The sequence below is a fragment of the Perognathus longimembris genome, chromosome 6, assembly GCF_023159225.1.
Source record: "Perognathus longimembris pacificus isolate PPM17 chromosome 6, ASM2315922v1, whole genome shotgun sequence".
NCBI classification, from domain to species: Eukaryota; Metazoa; Chordata; class Mammalia; order Rodentia; family Heteromyidae; genus Perognathus; species Perognathus longimembris.
This window is the reverse complement of record NC_063166.1, coordinates 71,040,009-71,061,773: the sequence shown is the minus strand read 5'-3', so window position 1 is coordinate 71,061,773 and position 21,765 is coordinate 71,040,009. Positions and strand designations below refer to the sequence as shown.

The following is a 21,765-nucleotide window of genomic DNA, read 5'->3' as shown; positions in this document are numbered from 1 at the left end:
CATCATGGGGCTCAGAATGTGGCTTAGTGGTAGAGTGCTTGCCTAGCATGTATGAAGCCCTAGGTTCGATTCCTCATTACCACAAAAATAGAAAAAGCTGGAAGTGGCACTGGGACAGTGCCCAAGCCCCGAGTTCAGGCCCCAGGACTAGCACCAACCACCGCCCCCCCCCCAAAAAAAAAACCATTGTTAAACAATTAAAGCAAGCACTCCTGAAACCACTATTTGTGTCAAGAAATAATTCTGCCAGTCAGCCTCAAATCCTTACACTTTCACAACCCAACCATCTCAACTTTCCTCCCCTTCTAGAGATAACCATAATCTCACACCATAGTAAGGGCCCCAAGTCATGGGAAGGGCATAAAGTAAAAGGTCTGTCTTTGCCACAGATGAATAGCATGCGGGAGGAGGAAAGCCTTTTCACAGTGTATGCATACCCCTGTAGCCTAGCAGGAGCCGATCAATAATCTTGCAGGAAAAGGACTAAGTACCTTCCCCATATTGGAAAGAGCTTCACATTTCAAAGCTCTATATTTGGGGTGGAGGCCAAGCCAACTCAGGCTGCTGGCAACAAGATGGAAGCTGTATGTAAACTGACATGTCAGACACTCAACACTCTTTTTAAGATTTTATCCAAATGATCTATTTTTACTCCTGTTTTTGGAACAACACAGATGAGGTTTGTTAAATCGTAACACAATTCTAGCACAATAACATTTCAACTGGATTTACAATTCTTCCAAGGAGCAAATGGCAGTTTCCATTTTCTCACTGCAGCATCCGGTGCCCTGTCCTTCCCCATTGTCCTCTGTGACCTCCAGCCCACTGTGCTGGAACTTGTTCTCCCTCACCTTATCTGGATCCCACATAAACACACTCCATTTCAGTGGCAGACTGAAAGAAAAGGAGGTGAATAATGCTGGGAGTGGACTAAATGAGAGTAACTGGGTGCCATGGGCCAAGAAAACACAAGTAAGCAGAGCATATCACGTTAGGACTGGCAAGGTCCTATCAGGAGACAAGGACAAACCATAAAAGGGTTGCAGTGATAATTGGTCAGAGCCAACGACTAAGAAAAGGAAGCAAACTACCCAAGGGGGGTAATTGTCAACCTGCCCCATGCTCTCTTTAGCTCCCATCATGTGGTGTAGGTATCCTTGCCACAATTTCCAGCTCCACCTCCCATTTAAAGCAAGTCATGTATCTTCATGGCAGACAGGAAGCATAAGAATTACTCACGGATAACTGCTGAAGAAGCACATCGATTCCATCCAGTTCTCCAAGCAATTCCCTGTTTTCTGAAAGAGGGGGGAAGAGAGAGGAAAGAAAAAAAATGAAGCTAACTGTCAGATTTTACAGCCGTCTAACACGGATACATCAGCAAACAAAATCAATACAGTCTGACAGAGTACAAAAGCTGCACAGAGAGCGAGAGGGGAAGCAAGGGGATGCCAAAGGCAAGAGAGCTTGCTGTCATGATCTGAAACAAGCCGGGCTCCTATCCTAACAGAATATCAATACTGAGAGGGAGCCTCACCATCATTGTCCTGGAGCAATATGGCCAGCACTTCACTGCAATATAGTTTGTTGGCATCGAAAGGCATCTTTGCCTGTGGGAAAATAAGAGAAATGAGAAAGCTATTAGGGGTCTTGCTAGGACAAATTTTTCACAAGTTAGAGAAGAGAGGACATTAGGGAAAAGACAGGTTACGGGTAAATTTTTTTAAAAGTCTGCCTCTCAGTAGACCAGACCCAGGTATTACATAGGAAATGGCAGGCAGACATCATGGCTCTCCCATTCCTGCTGTTCAGGGCATACATGCTACCTCTCCCACAAAGCTGTCCCACATACCTCACTTTGAGTTCAGAGACAAAATTTTGAACTTTCTAAGACAAGTTACTGCCATAACACCAGGCTGTAAATTAGCTGATATATGATCAGAAAAATTGAAATGAAAGCAATTTCTTGCTTAGATTAGCTGAATATATTTATAACAAAGTGGCTCCATTTGGATTTTTTTAGTGCTTAAAATTTAATTTGAAATCATAAACCTTTTTGCTTGTATGCCATAATCTGCCTACTATTTAAAAAGGAAACCACATTAAATATGCAAAAATGTGTTAATATTTTAACACCTAAATTACTACCCACAATTCTTTCCCTGCTGTGTGCTCTGCTACGTGCAGATTCAGTGGGGATGCATCTATTCCACGGACTATCTTTCATGGCCATCCACACTGTTGCTTCAGTAGCAGTGAGACTTAAATATCTCACCATTAACAACGGCCCTTGGACAAGGGTACAGAGAGAAAAATAGAGAGAGTGAGTGAGCAAGTCTCATCGATGTGTTTTTATTTACGGTTCCCAGATACCTGAACAACGCCTGTTAATCAGCAGCAGCCTTTGCTATGTATCTGGGTTTTTGAAATGACAAATAATTTTTGTACCTGCAAAGGACAGGGAAAATGTTTATCTTGGAGCTAACACTTCCATCACTCTCATGCCACTCACAGTTCCTTTTCAATATTGATTTTGTGCTAAAGAAGGAAAAGCGGTGCCTAATCAAGCAATATTCAGCACCTTTTCAGTTTTCTGTGCACGTCCTTTCTCATCAAGTCAAAGTGCAGCCTTTCAGAAGGCTGACCAGGTCTGACCTATCTGAGGTAAAAAGATCTACACACGCAAGGTCTAAGACATGCTGACTGCATGGTATGCTCCTGGGGCAAGCTGGAGGCATTCTTTCAAGAAATTGTCTAACACCTGGAGCTTAAATGCAATCTATGGTGTGTTTCACTTTAAGAAAGATGGTTTTTACAAAAATCAAAACACAAATGTGGGAAGCTATGGTTAAGTATCTCTATTTGCTAATAAAACTATACAGATTATTTAGGTCCCAAGCAGTACTATTACATTTTAAATTATTTTAGTCAAACCAAATCCTCTGCAGCTTTATAAGGACTAGGGCTCTTCTTTGAAACAAGAGAAGAACTAAAAGAGCCGACAGATATCAGGCCACTATAGCAAGAGTCTTTCTGGGCTCCCAGTGCCTCTTGTCCTTCACTGAATTTTATAAACTCCAAGTTAGATAAGTGTTTTTTCTTCCTTTCCATAAATATTAGTGGGTGCTTATTCAAGACACACGATTTAGCACAGCAACAAATGAAGATGAATTAAATCTGAATCGTGTCCATTATTATAGCATTTGAAAATACTACATGAAATTCAAGCTAATTTTATGAAGTAAACACAGTAAAGCACAAATAAATAAATAAATAAATAAACAAATAAATAAATAAATAAATGGACACTGAAGGAATCCTCATTGTGACACTTACCTATGTGCCACAAATTTTATAGCCAACCTACAATGAGACAACTAGGGCGCCATCTTGAATTCACTGCAGGCTGAAAGCATGGTGGACACCTGACATCTATACAGCACATGGCTGGTTTCTTTTGCTGACATCTAACTTTGTGAAGAAAGCTTTTGACAGTTTCTGTGATTGAGGAACAGAGTGAATATCAGTATGGATTGAGAACGAGGGTGGCAGTGTTCAATCAAATGCCAAGGCTTGGAAAGTTGTATAGTGCCCAAAAGGTGGAAGAACCACTAGTAAAGAACTGTGGTATTTAAGAATGAAATAAAACCTCATTTTCTTTCAATAGCTACTAAGTTGTGAGGACATATGTAGACATTAAATTGTTTGGACTTTACTTAACAGGACTGGTAGGTGCTTTTTAGCATGGGGTGCTGTGAAAGCAAAATTATTGAAATGTTGACTAAAGGTGTGGCCCAAATGGTTAAGTACTTGCCTAGCAAGAAGAAGGTCTCAAGTTCAATACTAAATTTTGCCAAAGTAACAAACAACCGAGACTCGTAAGAGAACCTGAACCAGCTACAGGGCTCTATAACCATGTAACATTTCATGGTCTGGTTTTTCACTGGTAAAATAGAAATTTAAAAAATTAGATTTCTTTGGAGAGTTGTAAGAATTAAATAGGAAAATGTACAAGTACCTACCACACAGTACGTGCTAAGGGTCTCTTGGATAACTGGACTCAGAATTATCTGAGTTAGAATCTCAGCTCTAATGGCTCACCAGTGATATGATCTTGGTTAAATGAATGTGCCTCTCTAAGCCAATGTCTCCTATGCTGTCACGTCTTCCTTAGGAAGTGACTCCATTAAATATATATAATACTGGGCCCCAAAAGCTGAGTACCCTTTACTGAGGATTATTGGCTCCTCCCAAAATTCCTAGCTCTTGCTGTCTTACATTTCAAGGCATTTCCAATTATGGCAATATTGTGATGAATCATGATTTTTTTCACTTTCTCTTTAAGTATAAGCATTTTTATTTAAAAAGCAGCACAAAGTGCCTCACAACCAGAGTATGGTGCCAGCTGGAAGCAGATTGGCAAGAGGCCACTTTGGAGAAACTTAGCCCAACTCTCACTGGCTCTGGGTTTTGGCAAGGCATTTATTTCCCTACCCTAGAATTCTTCATCTGTAAATGAGGGACATCTGTATGCTATTGTCAGGGCTGCTTATGAGGATTAGAAATATGTATGCAAGAATCTAGAGAAACATCTTGCATGGAATGGGCAGTTAATTTATGAATTTATCAGATGGGGAAAATAGCCATGATAATGATGGTGACAATAACAGTTTAATCTGGTGGAAAAGATATAAAAGAAACTAGGTCATCAGGGAAGAGAATAATCTTCCACTCCTAGACAAAAGACAAAACTTACCAAATATATTTTATTTCTTTTAAATCTCAGAGATTACAAAACACCAAACTTCCAAATTATAAAAAGACGATCAAAACCAGGAAAAAGAAAAATTCACTCAGCAAGTCTGTTGGTTTACTTGCAAAGTAAACCAGTGAAACTTGGAACTTGTAGGGCTCTTTTGTATCCAGGAGCCTGGTGATCCTAAATCCTTCAGCTGTCAGGGTAATTACAGAGTCAAGCATAGGTTTGTACTTAGCATGTACAGCCTTGAATAAAATTAAACTTCACCTTTTGTGAAGCTGCTGCTTTTTGGAAAGTACAAAACAATTATGCTACCTCCCGCAGCCAGAAGCTGCAGGTTATATCTGCAGCTCACCTCTGGCCCCTGAAACACATAAGGCAGTTTCAGACAGTTGTACAGCCCTGTACAACTGTCAAAGCAGATTGGGTCCTGCAAAATTATAACCTCTGGTCACTAGGGGCTAAGACTTTTGCATCAGACAGTTGTACCAGTTATGTAACAGCCAAATCTTATTCATTAACTCATATGCTAAATACTGCTCTAAAGCATTAACTGGGAAATGAGTGGAAATCTTAATTTTGCTTCTTCAGAAAAGAAAAGCAAAACATTTGGTTTGGGTGTCATTTTCAACAACATATAATATCCTAATAAGTTCCTACTCCCCATTTAAAAATATGACCTGTTATGCAATGGAGTGTCTCTCCCACTAAGTTATCTCCTTACCTGCTAATCTGTTTAATGCAATCATCCACAATGGGTTTTATCCTCATTAGAACAAATTAGGGAGGTTTCATGAAAAATCCATGAATATCTCTATGTACTGCTAGCCTACCAGTATGCATGGAGAAATCCAAGTCTAAACTGTCTGTCATCAATGTGCCATTCTCTTAAGAATTGCTTAAGGATTACTGAATAAATATGGGCTAATCAAATAGTAAGGTTTTATCCAGCAATCTAGGCATAGCATGCTAGAATTTTGGTCCTCAAGACTTTACTTACATTCCTCTCACATTCTAGTCAGCAGGAAAGATTTTTAAAATACCTATAGGGTGCTGGACCCCACCCTCATCTTTGACAAGTCAGTGAACATTCAAGGGACTCAAAAATCTCCATTTTTTTTAAAAAAACAAGTTGCCAGTTGACACCGAGGCTGCCACTTAGAGCCACATTGTGTAAGCAACTGCGAAGACTGCAAATACAGCAGAGACCCAGTCTTTGTTCTTATGGAATTTAAGGACATTTGGAGACAGAAAAATTAGCACATGTAGCATAGAAGTCTGCCAGGGGATGGAATTACTTTCACCTCACAGATCAAGAAAAGGTGTTCCAAAGGGTGTCATGCAGTTTTGGTAAACATTGGAAGCCAGACTGTTAACTTGCATGAGAAAAACATCAGGGGGAAAAAAAGGATGGACTAGATTTCAGAAAAGAGAGAGCAGGACAGGCTGGGGCAAGGCAGTGCTATGGAAAGAATATGCAAGAAATGCTAGAGGCACAGGTTTTAACTCAGCTCTATCTCTAGTTTCATGGGCTTAGACAAGGAATCTAATATTTTTAGTTCTTTACAGAGAGAGAGAGAGAGAGGTGCTGGTCCTGGGGCTTAAACTTAGGGATGAGGGTGCTGGGGGCGCTGTCCCTTAGCTTTTCTGCTCAAAGGCTAGCACTCTCTACCACTTGAGCTACAGCTCCACTTGCATCTCAGCTTTTTTTTTTTGGGTGGGGGGAGGGTTAACTACAGATAAAGTGTCTCACAGGGCTGGGAATATGGCCTAGTGGTAAAGTGCTCACCTCACATACATGAAGTCCTGGGTTCGATTCCTCAGCACCACATATATAGAAAAAAAAAAAAAAAAGCCGGAACTGGCACTGTGGCTCAAATGGTAGAGTGCTAGCCTTGAGCAAAAAGAAGCCAGGGACAGTGCTCAGGCCCTGAGTTCAGGCCCCAGGACTGGCAAAAAACAAAGTGTCTCACAAACTTTCCTTCTTTGAATCAAGATCCTTAGACCTCAGCCTCCTGAGTAGCTAGGATTAGAGGCATTAGCCACTGGTGCCTGGCTACTTTTCGTTACAGATAAATGCAACAGAACTTACACATTTCTTTTCTGTTCTAAAAGTGATGAATCCTTATATAAAGATTTAGGATATCTCATGCTCCCCCTTTGCTTTTTGCCCAGTACTAAAGATTGAACCCAGTGCCTCACATGTTAAGCAAGTGTTTTGATGCTTAAGCCATGCCCCCAAGCCATTAAGTTTCACATGAAAAGTTGTATCCAATTTAGAAACACACACACATACACACACACATCTTAGTAAAGTAGGAGGAGCATTAACAAAGCTGGAGGTCAAGACAGAGCAGATTTTGCAGAGGACAGGTAAAAGAGATACTTAATAGGTGAGGAAGGCCAATGTTTTACAACTGGAAAGTGAAAAGACTGGAATGAGTCAAGCCAGAATTCTTTAAATTTAGGCAGAGAAAGTGGATAAAGAGATAGCAGCTGTAGCATCACCATAGGTACTTTCTTAAATGGAGCATTTCACATCAGTCTACAGGATAAGAAAGGGCAAGAAGATGATCCACATTTCTAGATACAGTGGATGGAAGTGAGGGCTGAACAATGGAATTATATGGGGAACTATTCTAACATATACCCACTGCAGAGACTGGGAGAGTAGGTCTGGAGTGTAGTCTAGGAATCTGAGGTTTTCCAAGTTCCACTAGTGGGCTGGGAATATGGCCTTGTGGAAGAATGCTCGTCTCCTATACATGAAGCCCTGGGTTCAATTCCTCAGTACCACATATATAGAAAAAAGCTAGGGCTGGGAATATGGCCTAGTGGCAAGAGCGCTTGCCTCGCATACATGAAGCCCTGGGTTTGATTCCCCAGCACCACATATACAGAAAATGGCCAGAAGTGGTGCTGTGACTCCAGTGGCAGAGTGCTACCCTTGAGCAAAAAGAAGCCAGGGACAGTGCTCAGGCCCTGAGTCCAAGGCCCAGGACTGGCAAAAAAAAAAAAAAAGAAAAAAGCTAGAAGTGGCGCTGTGGCTCAAGTGGCAGAGTACTAGCCTTGAGCAAAAAGAAGCCAGGGACAGTGCTCAGGCCCTGAGTCCAAGGCCCAGGACTGGCAAAAAAAAAAAATCTAAGTTCCACTAGTGGTATTAGTACAATCTTGCAGCTGAAACTCATGATGATATAGATCTTTGCGATTTAAAAAGCATTATTACATCTTCACAATGGCCTCTCAAAACTGGTAAGGTGGGGAAGACAATATTCGTTCGTTCATTCATTCATTCATTCATTCATTCATTGTGCCAGTCCTGAGGATTTAACTCAGGGCACTGTCCCTAAGCTTTTCACAGCTCCTCTTCTAGCTTTTTTTTGGGGGGGGGGTGGGGGGGAGGTAGAGTTTATTTGGCTTTAAGAGTCTCAGGGACTTCCCTGCCCTGACTTGCTTTGAACTGTAACCCTCAGAACCTAGGATTACAGTGTAAGCCACTGGTGCCTAGGTAAGGATCCTCACTTTTTTTTAAATGAGAAAACAGACTAGACAAGGGACCAGGCTAACAAGAGACAGTGTCATAGCTCATAGGGAAGTCAAAAGAGTCTGCTTGATAGTCGTGTGTGTGTGTGTGTGTGTGTGTGTGTGTTAGAAGTTCCTCCTCAGACAGAAAAACAAGAGCAAAGCATCAGTTTTACAGACATACCTTCTTGTTTGCCTCAGCCTTAAATAGGATTTCCTTAAGGAAGTACTTCCCTTAATGTTCTGGGCAGTACATGGTTTTTCTAAGAGAATTTGCTTACTAGTAAAATAACCAAATAGCATTTTAATGTTTAAATACCTTGAACCCTTGAAAAACTGTTTTAGAGACAGAAACATAGCTATTTATGCCCAGAGGATTACATAAATGCTGTGCCTGGAAGGCATGAGTCAATAGTGTGCTAAAATACCAAATGGACCTCTTTATTACTGTCATAAGGGTAATGGAATCCAAGCTAAACACCCAGAGGTTTCAATTTCCCTTTCTATGTAACCAGTTCAAAAAAGAAGAAGAAGAGGAGAAAAACGTCAAGTTTCCATACCTTTCAAAGGACAGGGGAGATTTAATGGAGGATTCTCAAATTAGTAGTAAGTTCCAAATAAGTGTGGAAACTTTGTCCTGACTTCACAGAGACAAATACTACTGGATTATTTTATATATTTTAATCTTAGGGCTTTAACACATGCCCTCTCCCCCCATACCTCTTCTTACCTCAGATCTCAGCCTTTTGACTATCTATGATTACAGGCCACCAGTGCCCTGCATGAGTTCTAGGACTTTATTGAACTGACAAGCTAAAACCAGTGTGCAAGAGTGTATAAGGATACAGACACATCGCATACAGTATGTATATGATGATTGCACTGTTTATAACAGGCAAAGCCATAGAAATGGGAAATGTTAAATTCATTTTATTATCTGTAAAATATCAAGCAACCATTTTCAGTGAAAAAACAATTAGCATAAGAAAAATCATATGATTTTGTTTGTGAAAGGTACATACTACATCACACTCTCCTATAAATGCATAGAAAATGTCTGAAAGAGTAGATTAAATGTCAATAGCAGCTGCCTCTGAAAACTGAAACTAGAAGGGATCCTTTAAGAAGAAAAGAAAGCTAAACAAAGAGAAGGGTAAGAGGTACTAGAAACTTCCTACTACATCCTAAATCTAGAGGCCCACAATCTCTATCAACTGCGAACAACCATGCCCAGAGGAAAGAGAGATTTGATCAAAAGTGCCACAATGCCACACTCACCTTCAGTCTCTTCAAGAGCCACTGCAGAAGCCCCTGCTGGGCAGCCTCTGTACACACCTCCGGCCGGAACTCAGCCATGTTCTCTACAATAGCTACAGGGAGACAGACACGAGTCACTGGGGAGGGCAACTTTGCTTCCATCTGCAATCAGCTTGCTTCCCGTGACAAGCATTTTCCTCTTCTTCCCACCTCCCTGTATTCCTCCCAGCCAGATGCCGTGCTGTCATTTAAAGATTAACCAGGGGGGTTGCTGTGGGCTTACTTCAAGTTACATTACAAGTAAAAGTCATAACTGAAAATAAAGGAACGCACAAAGAGATAACAAGAGGTTTCCTATGCTAATAGAGATCAACACTAGATACAGTCTAGGAGGGCTTCACTTAGTCCACAGAGTCTCAGAGCCCAGTAACTAAAGAGATGGTGGCCTAGGCAAAAACTGCAGGGAAAACCAGGGCATAGGGAATCCAGCTTTGTCCTTTCTGATTCATCCATTTTCTGTTCCTCTGTGGAATTGTGTGGACAAAGGACACTGCCAGGGATACAGGCCTGGTTTTCTACATGAACAAAACAACTGTGCACATGGGGCAAGGGCCATGCTGGCAGAGGTGGCTGCCAGGTACTAGGGAGCCAGTAACTGGCCCTGCTGTCTCCTGTGAAAGCCAACCAACTGCTCAACAGAAAAATTAAAATTAGGAGGCAAAAAAGGCTATTATATGACTATGATAGCAAAAATAAGACAATCAGGAAATCATTTATAAATGCTTCTCATCCTTTTGGGCCCCTTTTGTTCCCATCTTAAGAGTATACACAGAGCAAACACAGTTCTGTGTTCCCTAAGCACAATGCCCAGAACACACTGGGCACACTTTGAGGGAGAACAGACTATTTTCACACTTCCGAAGAAAAGCAAGTATCCACTTTAATCTCCAACACCTTTGTCTTATTCTACCACTTAAACTTCCAGTGGTTTCCTGTTGATTACTGGAAAGAAAACCAAACTTCTTACTATGGTTTACGAGATCTCCCAAACTTTGGACAAGCCTGCTTTTCCAGGTCCATCTCCCATCACTCCCCTCCCACAGCCATTTTCTTTTCTTCCGCCTCCTCTTCCTCTTCTTTTTAAGGCTACTGAGGTGTGAACTCACAGCCATACAAGAAGAGGCATAACACTTAAACCACACTCCCAGTCCTTTAGAATTTTGGTTATTTTTTGGATACCTTTTGTTTGTTTTTGTTTTGTTTTGTCAGGGGCTGGCTCCTGACTGTGATCTTCTATCTCTCCCTCTTGCCTAGCTAAGACCACAGGTACCAAACCTGGTTTCTTGGTTGAGATAGGATCTGGATAATTTATTTATTTATTTTTTTGCCACATTGGCCTTGAACCATGAGCTTCTTGCTCTCTAGCTCCAAAAAAAAATGCTAGAATTACAGGCATAAGCCACTGTGCTTATTTCACATCAGTTTATACCTATTCCTATGGGGCAATTTGAGAGACCCTTCCTTGTTACTCCCACAGTACTTTTCAATGACTCTTATTCTACCATTTGTCACCTGGTAATTATTATCTCTCCTTTCTCTACTGGACCTTCCCACCATTCTAATTCCTATCAATTAGCCATGACTAATCATCAAAATCTACCCCAGTGACTAGCACAGACTGACAAAACACTCACGCTCACTAAGGGAGGCAGAGGTGACTCTGAGCTGCAAGAACTGCCTGAGCTGACACAGACAGCCCTCTGCAGACTTCCAGGCTGGTGCTCTTTCCACTAGAACAGGCCCTTTTATTATTACATCCGCTTAAGACTTTTGATAAACTTAAAAAGAATTAGCTTACATTAGTTATACAGAGAGGTATTTCACTGTGGTATCTCCACACATTTACAATATATTCTGATCAATCTTACCCTCTCTATTGCTCTCTTCTCCTCTTCCCTTCCTCCCAAGCCCAATTCAACAAGTTTCATTGTTCTATTTTCATAGCTGCAAACAAGCTATTTCACTTGTATTCATCTTCTTTCAAAATATATTTCAAAAGTATTCACCTTCAATTTTTCTTCCTCACTTCCCCCCTTGATAAACTTTTTATTCCATGAAATACAGCATTAGGCTAAGAGATGGCAATGCCAAATTCTGGCTCTTGACTACAGCCAACTCCCAATCATTGACTGCTGTGCTCTCTCCTTCCTGGCTCCCTAGGTACCCATCCCCCTCTCCCTTCTTGGTGATAATCCTCACTGAAGAGAGTCTACAATGACAAGAGAAATCTAGTAAGCACAAAGGAGCAGAAAGGAAATCTAATCTCATCAAAATTTCTGCTTCCACTGGGCCTCATTCATTTCTTGAGCTCTGCTTATAGATATGTCTTCTCTGGTTTTATAAGACAGTGGCTAGTGATAAAGAAGCCTACCCCAAAGCACAATTTAAAAAAGGCTAATGCTTCAGCCACTTTGCAAAGGGAACACTGGGGAGATCAAGGGGGAGAAGGAAGAGGGGAAACACTGCTGAGGAATCCAGTCAACAAGCATAGACACAAGTGCAGCCAAGTTAGTAGGGATACAGCATTGTAAATATAGAGTTGCACTAATTCCAACTTGAGTTTACATAGACCTGTGCATAAGAAGACAAAGGAACACCAGCTCTTTTGCAAAGAAAATACCCTTTCCCAAAAGATTCAGAGCTGCTCAAAAGTTTATAATTTCTCTGAAGGAAACTGGTAAGAAAAACTAACACAAAATGATTTAAATTTTTTAAATATGTACTTTCCAAAGAACAGGGGATGGAATCCTGCATGGATTTCATCCTAACTTTGGAGAAAGAGGCCTGATAAAACCTAGCAGGCAGCACGTTTTGTCTTGAAAGGTTACCTACTTTGTGGATTTCTGCTTTTATTACCTACAAGCCAAGCCAAAGCTGCAGTTATATGAAATGTACACACAGGTCTTCTTTTCTCAAAAGGCAGTTTCGGAGCAGAAGGAAAGAAAACACTCCAGCCATTGACTGGGTTATGCAGGAAGGAATACCAAGCTCAGATCAGGAGGACTAAGCTCAGCACAGGCACCTGCCACTCACCCAAGGTGTTGTGGACACCATCTGCCTCCTCCCGCACAGACTCATCCAGGCGCTCCAGATTCTGCACCAGCAACGCCACCACCTGCCCATCCACCTGCAGGAACAGAGAAGCAAAGGGAGAGAGGGAGGGACACAGGTCACGATCGGTCCTCCAACGTTCCTATTTATAGCTTCACTAACAAAGTAAACGAGCAGCTGTGGTTTACAATGCGCCTTGTACATTGGACATTATAAAGGGCCCCAGAACAAGGAAAGGGCGGCATTCCAACTCCTAACTTAGGAGCACATGAAAGCTGAAGGAGACAAAGGAAAACTCAAAGTTACAAAGTTAGTGAGCAATAGACATACCTGAAACCAAGCCTGGCCCTTTCTCCTCCTCAGAGGCACCTCCACACCAGTGTGAGTCACACCAACAGTTCATGCACACTAACACACATTTCTAGACTGTAGCACCCGGGATGCTCAGTGCGAAGGTGGCTTACCAGCCCCACTTTATGCTGACCTCAAAGTTGATGATCAAAAACTGTATACATTCTAACATTCCAAGCCAAACTTTTAAAAAACTATTACTTTTTAAATTGTTATTGTAAAGGTGATGTACAGAGGGGTTACAGTTACATAAACAAGAGTACATTTCCTTTTGGACAATGTCACCCTTTCTCTTTCTCAAAACGATCTCGTTTCCTCATCAAAGTTGTCATTTTCTCTAATTTGATTCACATGTGTTACGATCCACAGGAAACCAGCAGCAGTTATATCACACAGCTGATATGCTGGGCAGTGGTAGCAGGTCTAAGCCAGTTGCATCTTCCCAAGTGAAATGATGCTTTACCTGCTCCTACCCTGCACTGACTCCTGGGCACAGCCCGAGGGTTCAGGGGACTACCTCCCAGCAACCCTAAGACAAGCCAGGGAGGATAACTAAGGACAGTCCTCATTTTCTTCATACTTATGATGTACCCATTCCCAGCACCTCACTTCCCTCATTTAGAAAGTAGAGGCGACACTACATGTATTCAAAGATTATGGGGAAAAGTGGCATGCCATAGCAGCTAAAAAAGTCCAGTAGAGTTAAAATCTCGGCCAGTATTCTTCCCTCCCACACATTTGATTATGCACCACTCAGAGGCCCATTGGCTAAGAACAAACCATGTTCCTTGAAGGTAGGCACCTCATCTCCATTGCTTTGGCCTACCTTTCAAAGTCCAGGCCAGTGCCACACACAGCAGAAACTCAAGACTCTAAAGAAATCTAAATAAATCAATGGATCACTTACTGGGTGCATGGTAACTGGCTCACATAGGCTGCTTATCCTCACTTAATCCTTACAGCTTTTGTAGGAAAGAAAACAAAGGCTCGGGGAAGTTAACTGGCCAGGTCAAAGTCACAAAGCTGGTAACAAACATGACCAATTCTGAAACCTATTTTTCTGCACTGTGCCCCACTCTTTGGAAAGGAGAGAAATAAAAGGAAAAAAAGAGAAGAAATTACCTCATTCAACTGGCACTTGTGTGGAAGGCAGGCACTCTTCAGAGCAACACATTTGAGCCTGTGTGCATCAGCAATGACAAGGGGGAATGTTTCAATGGCAAAAGGCCTTGAAATGAGGCCTCTTTCTTGGTGAGACTCAAGGGCAACATATGGACAAGGGGGAAAGCTGAAATTATAGACCAATTTGTGACACCTGAATCACAAGTGAATGACTCTTTTGGAGCTCTCCTTTGCACCCCAGGGGTGAGGGGGTGGGACAACAAGGCCATATGAGAGGGAAGGGAACCCTGCAGAACTGAGGGTACCATATATAGAAGAGCTTAGAAGAGTTGTTCGTCCCCTTATGCCGAGACACACAATGTTGCTCAAATCTCACAGCCAACAAAGCTTCGCCAAAGAAATCCAATGCAATGTTTCCTTAATTAATTGGATAATTTGGGCATGTGAGAGAAAACAAAAAAACATCTGGGGATGAGTAGGAACCATGTCACAGCTTGTTTTCCCCTAAAACATCTAATCTCCCCAAATCCTAACGCAGCAGACACTGCCACTCAGCTGTGCCTGTCGTTTTGCACACTGCTTTGTGCATTTCCACTGCTTATTGCTACTTTATCTGCATTATTTTTTCCTCTTTTCCTTGATTCTTACTTATGCTTCCCATTTCTGCAGTCTGGAAACTATCAGAGACAGTGGCAGTGAGCAACGTGCTTAAATCCTGGGGCTGAATGCTTATGGATAATGGGTATCTGGCTAGAGGAAAATCTTTTTTCTTGTTACAGAAATCTAACTTCTAACAGGGAGCCTTTTTAAGCTTGCAAAGTGTGAAACTTTATGTTTAGCTGGGTTAAATGCAATTTTATCTGATTGCAGGAGAGCCACAAGCAGTCAAAATACATTTAGCTCAGAAAACCCTTGGAAAGTATTTATATTATGCATGGCTCTGGATATCACCTAGTAAGAAGTACAAATTAGCATTCTGTCCTACTTCCTCTAACCCCTCGGGTCTACCTTCAATTTTCTAGACCTGTGACGAAGTCTGAAACTAAAAACAAATTCGGCTCAGGGATTAAAGCATCAGCCAGAGTCACTCTGGTTTTGGAAATTAGGATGTTTTCTGATAAGTCACTGCTTGTTTCTGCTTGTTAGCAGGTCTCCAGAAAATAGTACAGGTCTTACTGAGACAAAGTTCAAGGGCATGATCACACATCTTTTTTTCCACTTGACCAAAGAGGGTGGATATAAGAGAAGAGGAAGAAATAAAGAGACAGATGAGAGGGTTTGAAGGAGGATTATTTTTCTATCTGGTATATGTTCTCAAGAGTTAGACCAGAAAGGGTTTTTTCTTTCTTAACACAAGTTTTAGAAATTCCATATTTAAAAAATAATATAAAAATGAAACTCCATATTCATGGTTTCTTTTTGAGGCATAGTGTTGCTAATACAGTTCTAGGCTGTATATAGCTCTAGCTCTGTAGCCCAGACTAGTCTTGAACTCACAATCCTCTTAACTCAGCCTTCCTGGCATACACAACCATGCCTAGTTCCCATGCAATCTTGAACAAACAGGTTTTAGGGATAGATACATAGTAATATGGTCATAATACAAAACTCTGGCCTACTGTTTCCTAGCTAGTGACATTTTAGCTTCTACTCTCCCCAACCCATTTCTCATAGCCACCAAAGGGATCTTTCCCAAATTTTCAATGAAATTGTTACCCAATCCCTGGCCTACAACCTGGGCATGCTAGCAATCCCACTGAGGTCTACAGTGCCCGGCCCAGGATGGCCCCTTCTCTGTTCCTTAACTGTGCCAAGCTCATTCTTGTCTGTCTTTGCCCTTTTCCCACTATGCTCTTGGTCATTCTGAACAGCGGGCTACTTCTGAACCCAGAGCTCAGGTCTTTCCTGACAATTCAATTTAACCTGACCTCTGGGCACTTGACATCACTTCACTCAATTTTAATTCTCTGTGTAACACAAAATCACTACCAGCAGCTTTCCTCTTTACTTAGTTCCCATTTCTCTCTCCCGAAGCAGAGACGCTGTCAGTCTTACTCAGAGCTATAAGTGCTCTAGTTCCAAGATGAGGAACATGCCAAACACTCAGTAAACACTGGGTGAACAAATGAACAAGTTTAGATTCTGCTGAGGAACAAAAATGGGTGAAGACGAGAACATTCATGGATATGGGAAAGGACAGGATCCACAAATTCACATAGCAAGTATCTTTACCACAACACAAAACATGCCTAGCTCAGCCTAGCTGAGCAGCACAAATAGCATGCCAACCAAGTCTCAGCTAAAAAGGCAGAGCTCAAAGTTCAACATTTAAAAGTGGTTAGCTGAGAGCGGGGATGGGGGGGAGGGGTAGATGGGGGAGGTCAGTCCCGCAGCTATCCACATCAAAGCCACTTCTGCAAAACACTTTCTATCACATGGTGGCCTGAGCCAGCCTCACAACCCGGCTGCCCTTCTACATGTGCTGGGGTGGCCCCTCTATACACCCTGGTGTCTATGTCTTGCTTTGGAGAACATGGCCAACACATATAGCTCCGCAGTCCTCCCTGACCATTCCCATAGTAACTGACCACACCCTCCCCTTCATGCTCACAGAAGCTGCTTTTCTCACCACATTCTCAACATTCTGCCTTGGTAACAGCACTTATTTTAAAAACAACTAAACATTAATCTTTGCATGTCTTCATTAGGCCCATGTCATCAAAATAATTTTCTGAATATATATTCAAAGTGTTTTTGAAGCTTTTTTTTTTTTTAGCTGAAAAAGTATTTTAGTTCAGCACACATTCACCAACCTCTCATCGTGTGGCAGATGACACTTATCATCTTAACTTGACATTTACTAAGTGCTGAATATCTGCCAGGTGTGATGCCTTTACAATGATAATGACCAACATTTATTGGGTGTTTCTCAGTGCTAGACTGTTCTAAAGACTTATTAAGTATCTCACTGATTCCTTACATCGGTGAGGTGAGATAAGCACTCCTTTTATCGCCATGTTGCAGATGGAAGGCAGAGTGTGGAGAGGTTAGGCAATTTTCCCCAGGACACACAGTGGGTAAGTGACAGAGCTGCCACCCAGGAACGACAAACTTATCCACATCTGTTTATAATTCAACATGACAAGTTCCAGGATGTACAGGTACTAGGCTAGCACAAATTCTGCTGAGGTGCTACATTTGGAAAAGCCTCAAAGAGAAGAACTAAGCTTTAAGGTAGGCTTGAAGGGAAGAGAAGAAAGGTTCTGGGCAGCCTGGGAAAGAAGGCAGCTAAGTGGCAGGCAAGCTGAGCAAAGGCTGGGTGGGTTAAGGCCAGGGCAACTGTGGGAACATAAGTGACTGAGGCCTAATCACTGCCCTCAAGGAGTCCCAGTTGTCTTTGGAGAAGATGAGCCAGAAAACTGTCACCAAGGCAATGCAGCATCATGTTTACTGCTTTCCAGGAGTCTCTCTTCCAATCTCTGAAACAGACTGCTCCACAGCACAAATATTCACTTTTTCTATGAGAGGAAGCAGCAGTAGATGGGAACCAAAAATTTAAAACTCCAAAGGTCTCCAAGAATGTGAGGCTAACACTCTTTCCCCACAAATGTGCTAGTCTATTGTTTGGGACTTCCAACTGGGAGGAAGACCGAGGCAATAACCACAACCTGCACACAACAATAAATCCTGCCACATGCCCTCTAGCCCCTGCTCCAGCAATTCTGGGCCTCCGATATTGGCCCCAAATTAAAACTACAAAGACAAACCAAGCCTCGATATATGAGAATACTTATCAAACTTCTTCCTGAATGTGGCACAAGGGTAGGAAAAATAAATGGAAGACTACTTGCTGGCTATGCTCTCTGATATTTACTGATGGCTTCTCACTGGTTGCAAACAAGTAAATAATATATCAGAGTCCAGCACATTCAATGCTTGTGGTTCACATCAGCCCCACCAGAATAAGGCTGTAAGAGTCAGAATCTTAAAATAATATAATCATAAAAACCTAAACAAACAGAAAACCCTGTACAACAGCTATTTAATGGCTCCCCAGACTGAGGAAGAACTGCTTTTTTTTTTTTCCCAGACAATAAAATCTGCAAGATTCAGCCTTTGTTGGTGGGCCTGGCAACACAGAAAACACAAAGGGGGCTTTTGTGTGAATTGCTGCTTCTGGGTAGGTTTTACACGCAGCTGCCAGGCTAGCTGTTCCTCTCTTGTCTTCTTCATTCACAGAGGCAGAGGAGAGTAATTAAAATCAACCCAGGGACCAGGCAGGAAGGCGCGCTCAGGGCCACTGTAATTAACCTCTGGAAGGTAAGACTGCATAAATGACACTGTAGGGACATGATGTAGGAGCAAGTGCCACAGCCTTCCTTCAGATGCTCCTCAAAACAAAAGGCCCCCGGCAGTATCATTTTCTTTCTGCACAGTGATTCCAAGTAAAAAGAAAGGTCCTGAATTCTACAAAAAGTGGTGGTCGGCTCTAAGAAGAAACTTGAAAGAGAATCGGCCATAGAAATTTCCATCCTGGATAGACATGGCTCTGCTGGAGCCCAGCCTGGCTCTCTGTGAGATAGCACTTACCCTTCCTACACCAAATGCCAGCCATAAGCCCAGCATGAGGGGGTGGGGGGGGGCAATAAAGGGTGGGAAAGAGGTAGGCCATGTGTCCAGCAGTCCTAAGTCAGTAGGTCTTAGGTGGGTCTAGAAAGCGGCCTCACAAGCACTGGGTGCTTCTACCACAAGCAGCTGTGGTGATTTCTGATAAACTCTGCAAAACAGACTCACCATGTGCTACCATTTCTTCCCAGAGGGAAAAAAGCAGAGGAAGACAACAGAAGAAAAAGATGGTTTGTAATGCCCCAAGGAGGGAAGTGGAGGGGTGGGGGGGACTTAGCTCTGCAGGCAGAATCAGGGCCCACCCACCTCTGCCACTGGTCAGCTGTGGAACATTTTCAGCCTAGAATCCTCTCTGGTCACAGGTGAGGATCTGCCTAAAGTATGGGTGGTGGGGATCAGAACATGTGAGCTCTAATCTCAGTGGACACAGGGCTGGCTGAGTAACCCAGTGAGAGGCCTCTGATGTAGGTGACCGCATGTCAGGTGTTTAGACTAGAAAGGACCTGGCTGCTGCCTGGAATGAAGCCTGAAGAAGTCTGAGGCCTTGCCTAGGCTACTCAGAAGAGGAATGTGGAAACCCCACAAACCTGTCTGTCATTGATGCTGCGGTACAACTCTGGCCTACATAAGCTTTAAGTGTTGTCTTATTTTTAACATTCTCCAATTCCCTCCTGATGACTTACCTGTAAAATAAGTAATAATAATAGCTGTCCTCACTGACATTGGTAATATAAAGCCTAGAAGACAAAGCAAATATCTATGAGAGCTCTTTGGGGAAAAGGGCAGCAGTAACCCAATGCATGGGGCAAAGACAAGAAGAGAAAATTAAAGAGAACACAGGCTCAAATCCCAGCTCTATGACCAAGGGCAAAATTGTCTGCCTGTTTTATGTCTTGGCTTCAGAGCTCTTCATGGAAAAAGCAGGAATACTACCTTCTAGAAAGGTGTGGGGATTAAACAGAGCTAGCAGAATGAGAAATGGTCTGCCCAGTGCATATATTTCACCACCATTGTCAGCCCCTTCTTACAATCCTACAGAACAATGGCCCACAAGCAGTATTTCTACTTCTTACTCCTTCCATCCAGCCTGGTCACAGACATAGTCACCACTCAGATACAATGGTGGGGGTGTGTAAAGCTGTGAAGTCCCAAGAGGGATAGATGACTTACCAGAGCATCAATGAGAACTTCTGCTCCTTCTTCACTCTCATGGAGGGTGTCTATGTCTGTCAGTTCCTGAAGCAAATCAACCACGGCGATGGACACATGTGGAAGGTGTTAAGGACATCTATTGAAACTCACCAATGTTTCATTAAAACCCTCAGTTCCCTCTGTGTCTTCACCAACTGCTTCAGCACTACTAATCTTTAGTACACTTTGGTGTCATTAGCTTTTCTTCATCAAGGTTCTTTCCTCTCATGGTGGGAGTTCACCAAATGCTGTCAAGTGACTCACTGCCTCTTCCCTTATGCTTTCCTTCCTGGTAACTTAGTCCACTCCATTTTTATGAATTTCAAACTTGAAACAGATCACTTGGGAGGTCTCTCTTCCAGTGAGAAACAGGCCAACATCTCTTATAATTTCCCATAAACTCTTAAAACTAAGTATAATCTTCCGTATCTGGCTCATTTCACCTCTGAAAGTAGTAGCAGTAGCAGTAGCCAGAGTTCACCAAGGAATCTTCAGAGACAAGGCAGAACAATACTCATTTGGGAATAGGAGAGGGGGAAAAATTGACAATGGTGGTAATTTTATATAGGAACAATACCTAACGTTCAACGAGAGAGGTCATTTCTTGTAACGTCCGAGTGAATTATCTCACCGTCTGCTTTCCTGCCTCAGTTGAGAAGTCAAATAGAAAATCAACTACTCACCAGGACTGGCAAACATCTCATCAATCCTACCACTAAATGATTTTACATAAATTCCCAATTTTCATGGAACAGCATTTCAGCAAGGCAGTGATGGAGCCATAATAATGACCATCAACTCCTAGGTAATGTAACATGACCCAGAAGACAAAAGGTCATTTGAACACTAGAAAGAGGAATGAGAACCGGAAGTAAAGATCGACAAATGAACTCTCAATCTTGATGAGAGAATTTGGCTTGGTCTGCCACCTGTCCAGCCTTTCTTCACAAGCAGACGCTGGCATGGGTGATAGGCTTTTCCACTGTAGTTACAATTTCATTTCACAAGGTAAAAGCTCTCCTGTCCAAGTATAATAGGAAAACAGAGAGCCTGTCTCTCCACGAATTACTAAAACACAGTTTTTGATAGCCTATTTTGTCATGTCGAGCAGAAGGGCCACCCCACACCCTCCCTCTGTAACCGTCCACTATTGGGGCAATAAGCTAGTGTAACAATGAAACAGAAAAGACCAGCTGGGCACAAAATGGTATATAACACAATGGCTCTTGGAGAAAGAGCAGTGTTTACTTCTCTATTTGTTGGCTTCAGGTATTTGCTTTTGGCATGATCCCACTTAAGAGTCTTAGTACAAAAACTGAACGTTAAGCTTTTTGTTTGTGTGTGAATGCTAATCTTATTAATCTTCACTGATAAGTGTCCACAAGGAACAGTTATTTAAAAAAACAACAACATCAGGAAGAGAATAAGATTCATTATGCAGAACAGCATTTAAAAGCCATTTCAGAAAGGGTTTCTCAAGAAAATGAACCAGTATACATTCCAAGGATATAACTAATTTAATGCAACAAATGTGGATTTTTTAAATTTTTTTGTTCCTAGGTTGGAAAATCATTAGATATAGCTCAATTAATGCAGACTAGTTTCAAACAGAGGCAAAATGATGGTTTTTTCCTCTTAAAACAGTTGGTGCAAAATTCTCTACAATAAACTTGGTTTCTTTTTCTTTCCCACCCCCTCAAGACTGGGGCTTGAACTCTGAGTCTCCTGCTCTCTATCAGCTTTTTTGCTCTCAGCTGATGTTCAACCATTTGAGCCATACCTTAACACTGCTTTTTTTCTTTAAAAAAAAAAAATACACCAGCTTT

The 21,765-nt window shown here is 42.1% G+C and overlaps 1 protein-coding gene across 3 annotated transcripts in view; it reads right to left on the bottom strand.

The window, feature by feature from the left end:
• Positions 1 to 21,765, bottom strand: part of Ctnnbl1 (catenin beta like 1) — a 153,828-nt gene that overhangs the window by 75,867 nt on the left and 56,196 nt on the right. For all 3 annotated transcript variants that reach the window (XM_048349167.1, XM_048349168.1, XM_048349166.1), the window contains 5 exons: positions 19,919 to 20,016; positions 12,632 to 12,725; positions 9,560 to 9,651; positions 1,538 to 1,610; positions 1,240 to 1,298 (listed from right to left, as the gene is read on the bottom strand). In XM_048349167.1, coding sequence (XP_048205124.1) covers positions 1,240 to 1,298; positions 1,538 to 1,610; positions 9,560 to 9,651; positions 12,632 to 12,725; positions 19,919 to 20,016 — 416 coding nt within the window. The remainder of the gene's footprint in view (positions 1 to 1,239; positions 1,299 to 1,537; positions 1,611 to 9,559; positions 9,652 to 12,631; positions 12,726 to 19,918; positions 20,017 to 21,765) is intronic.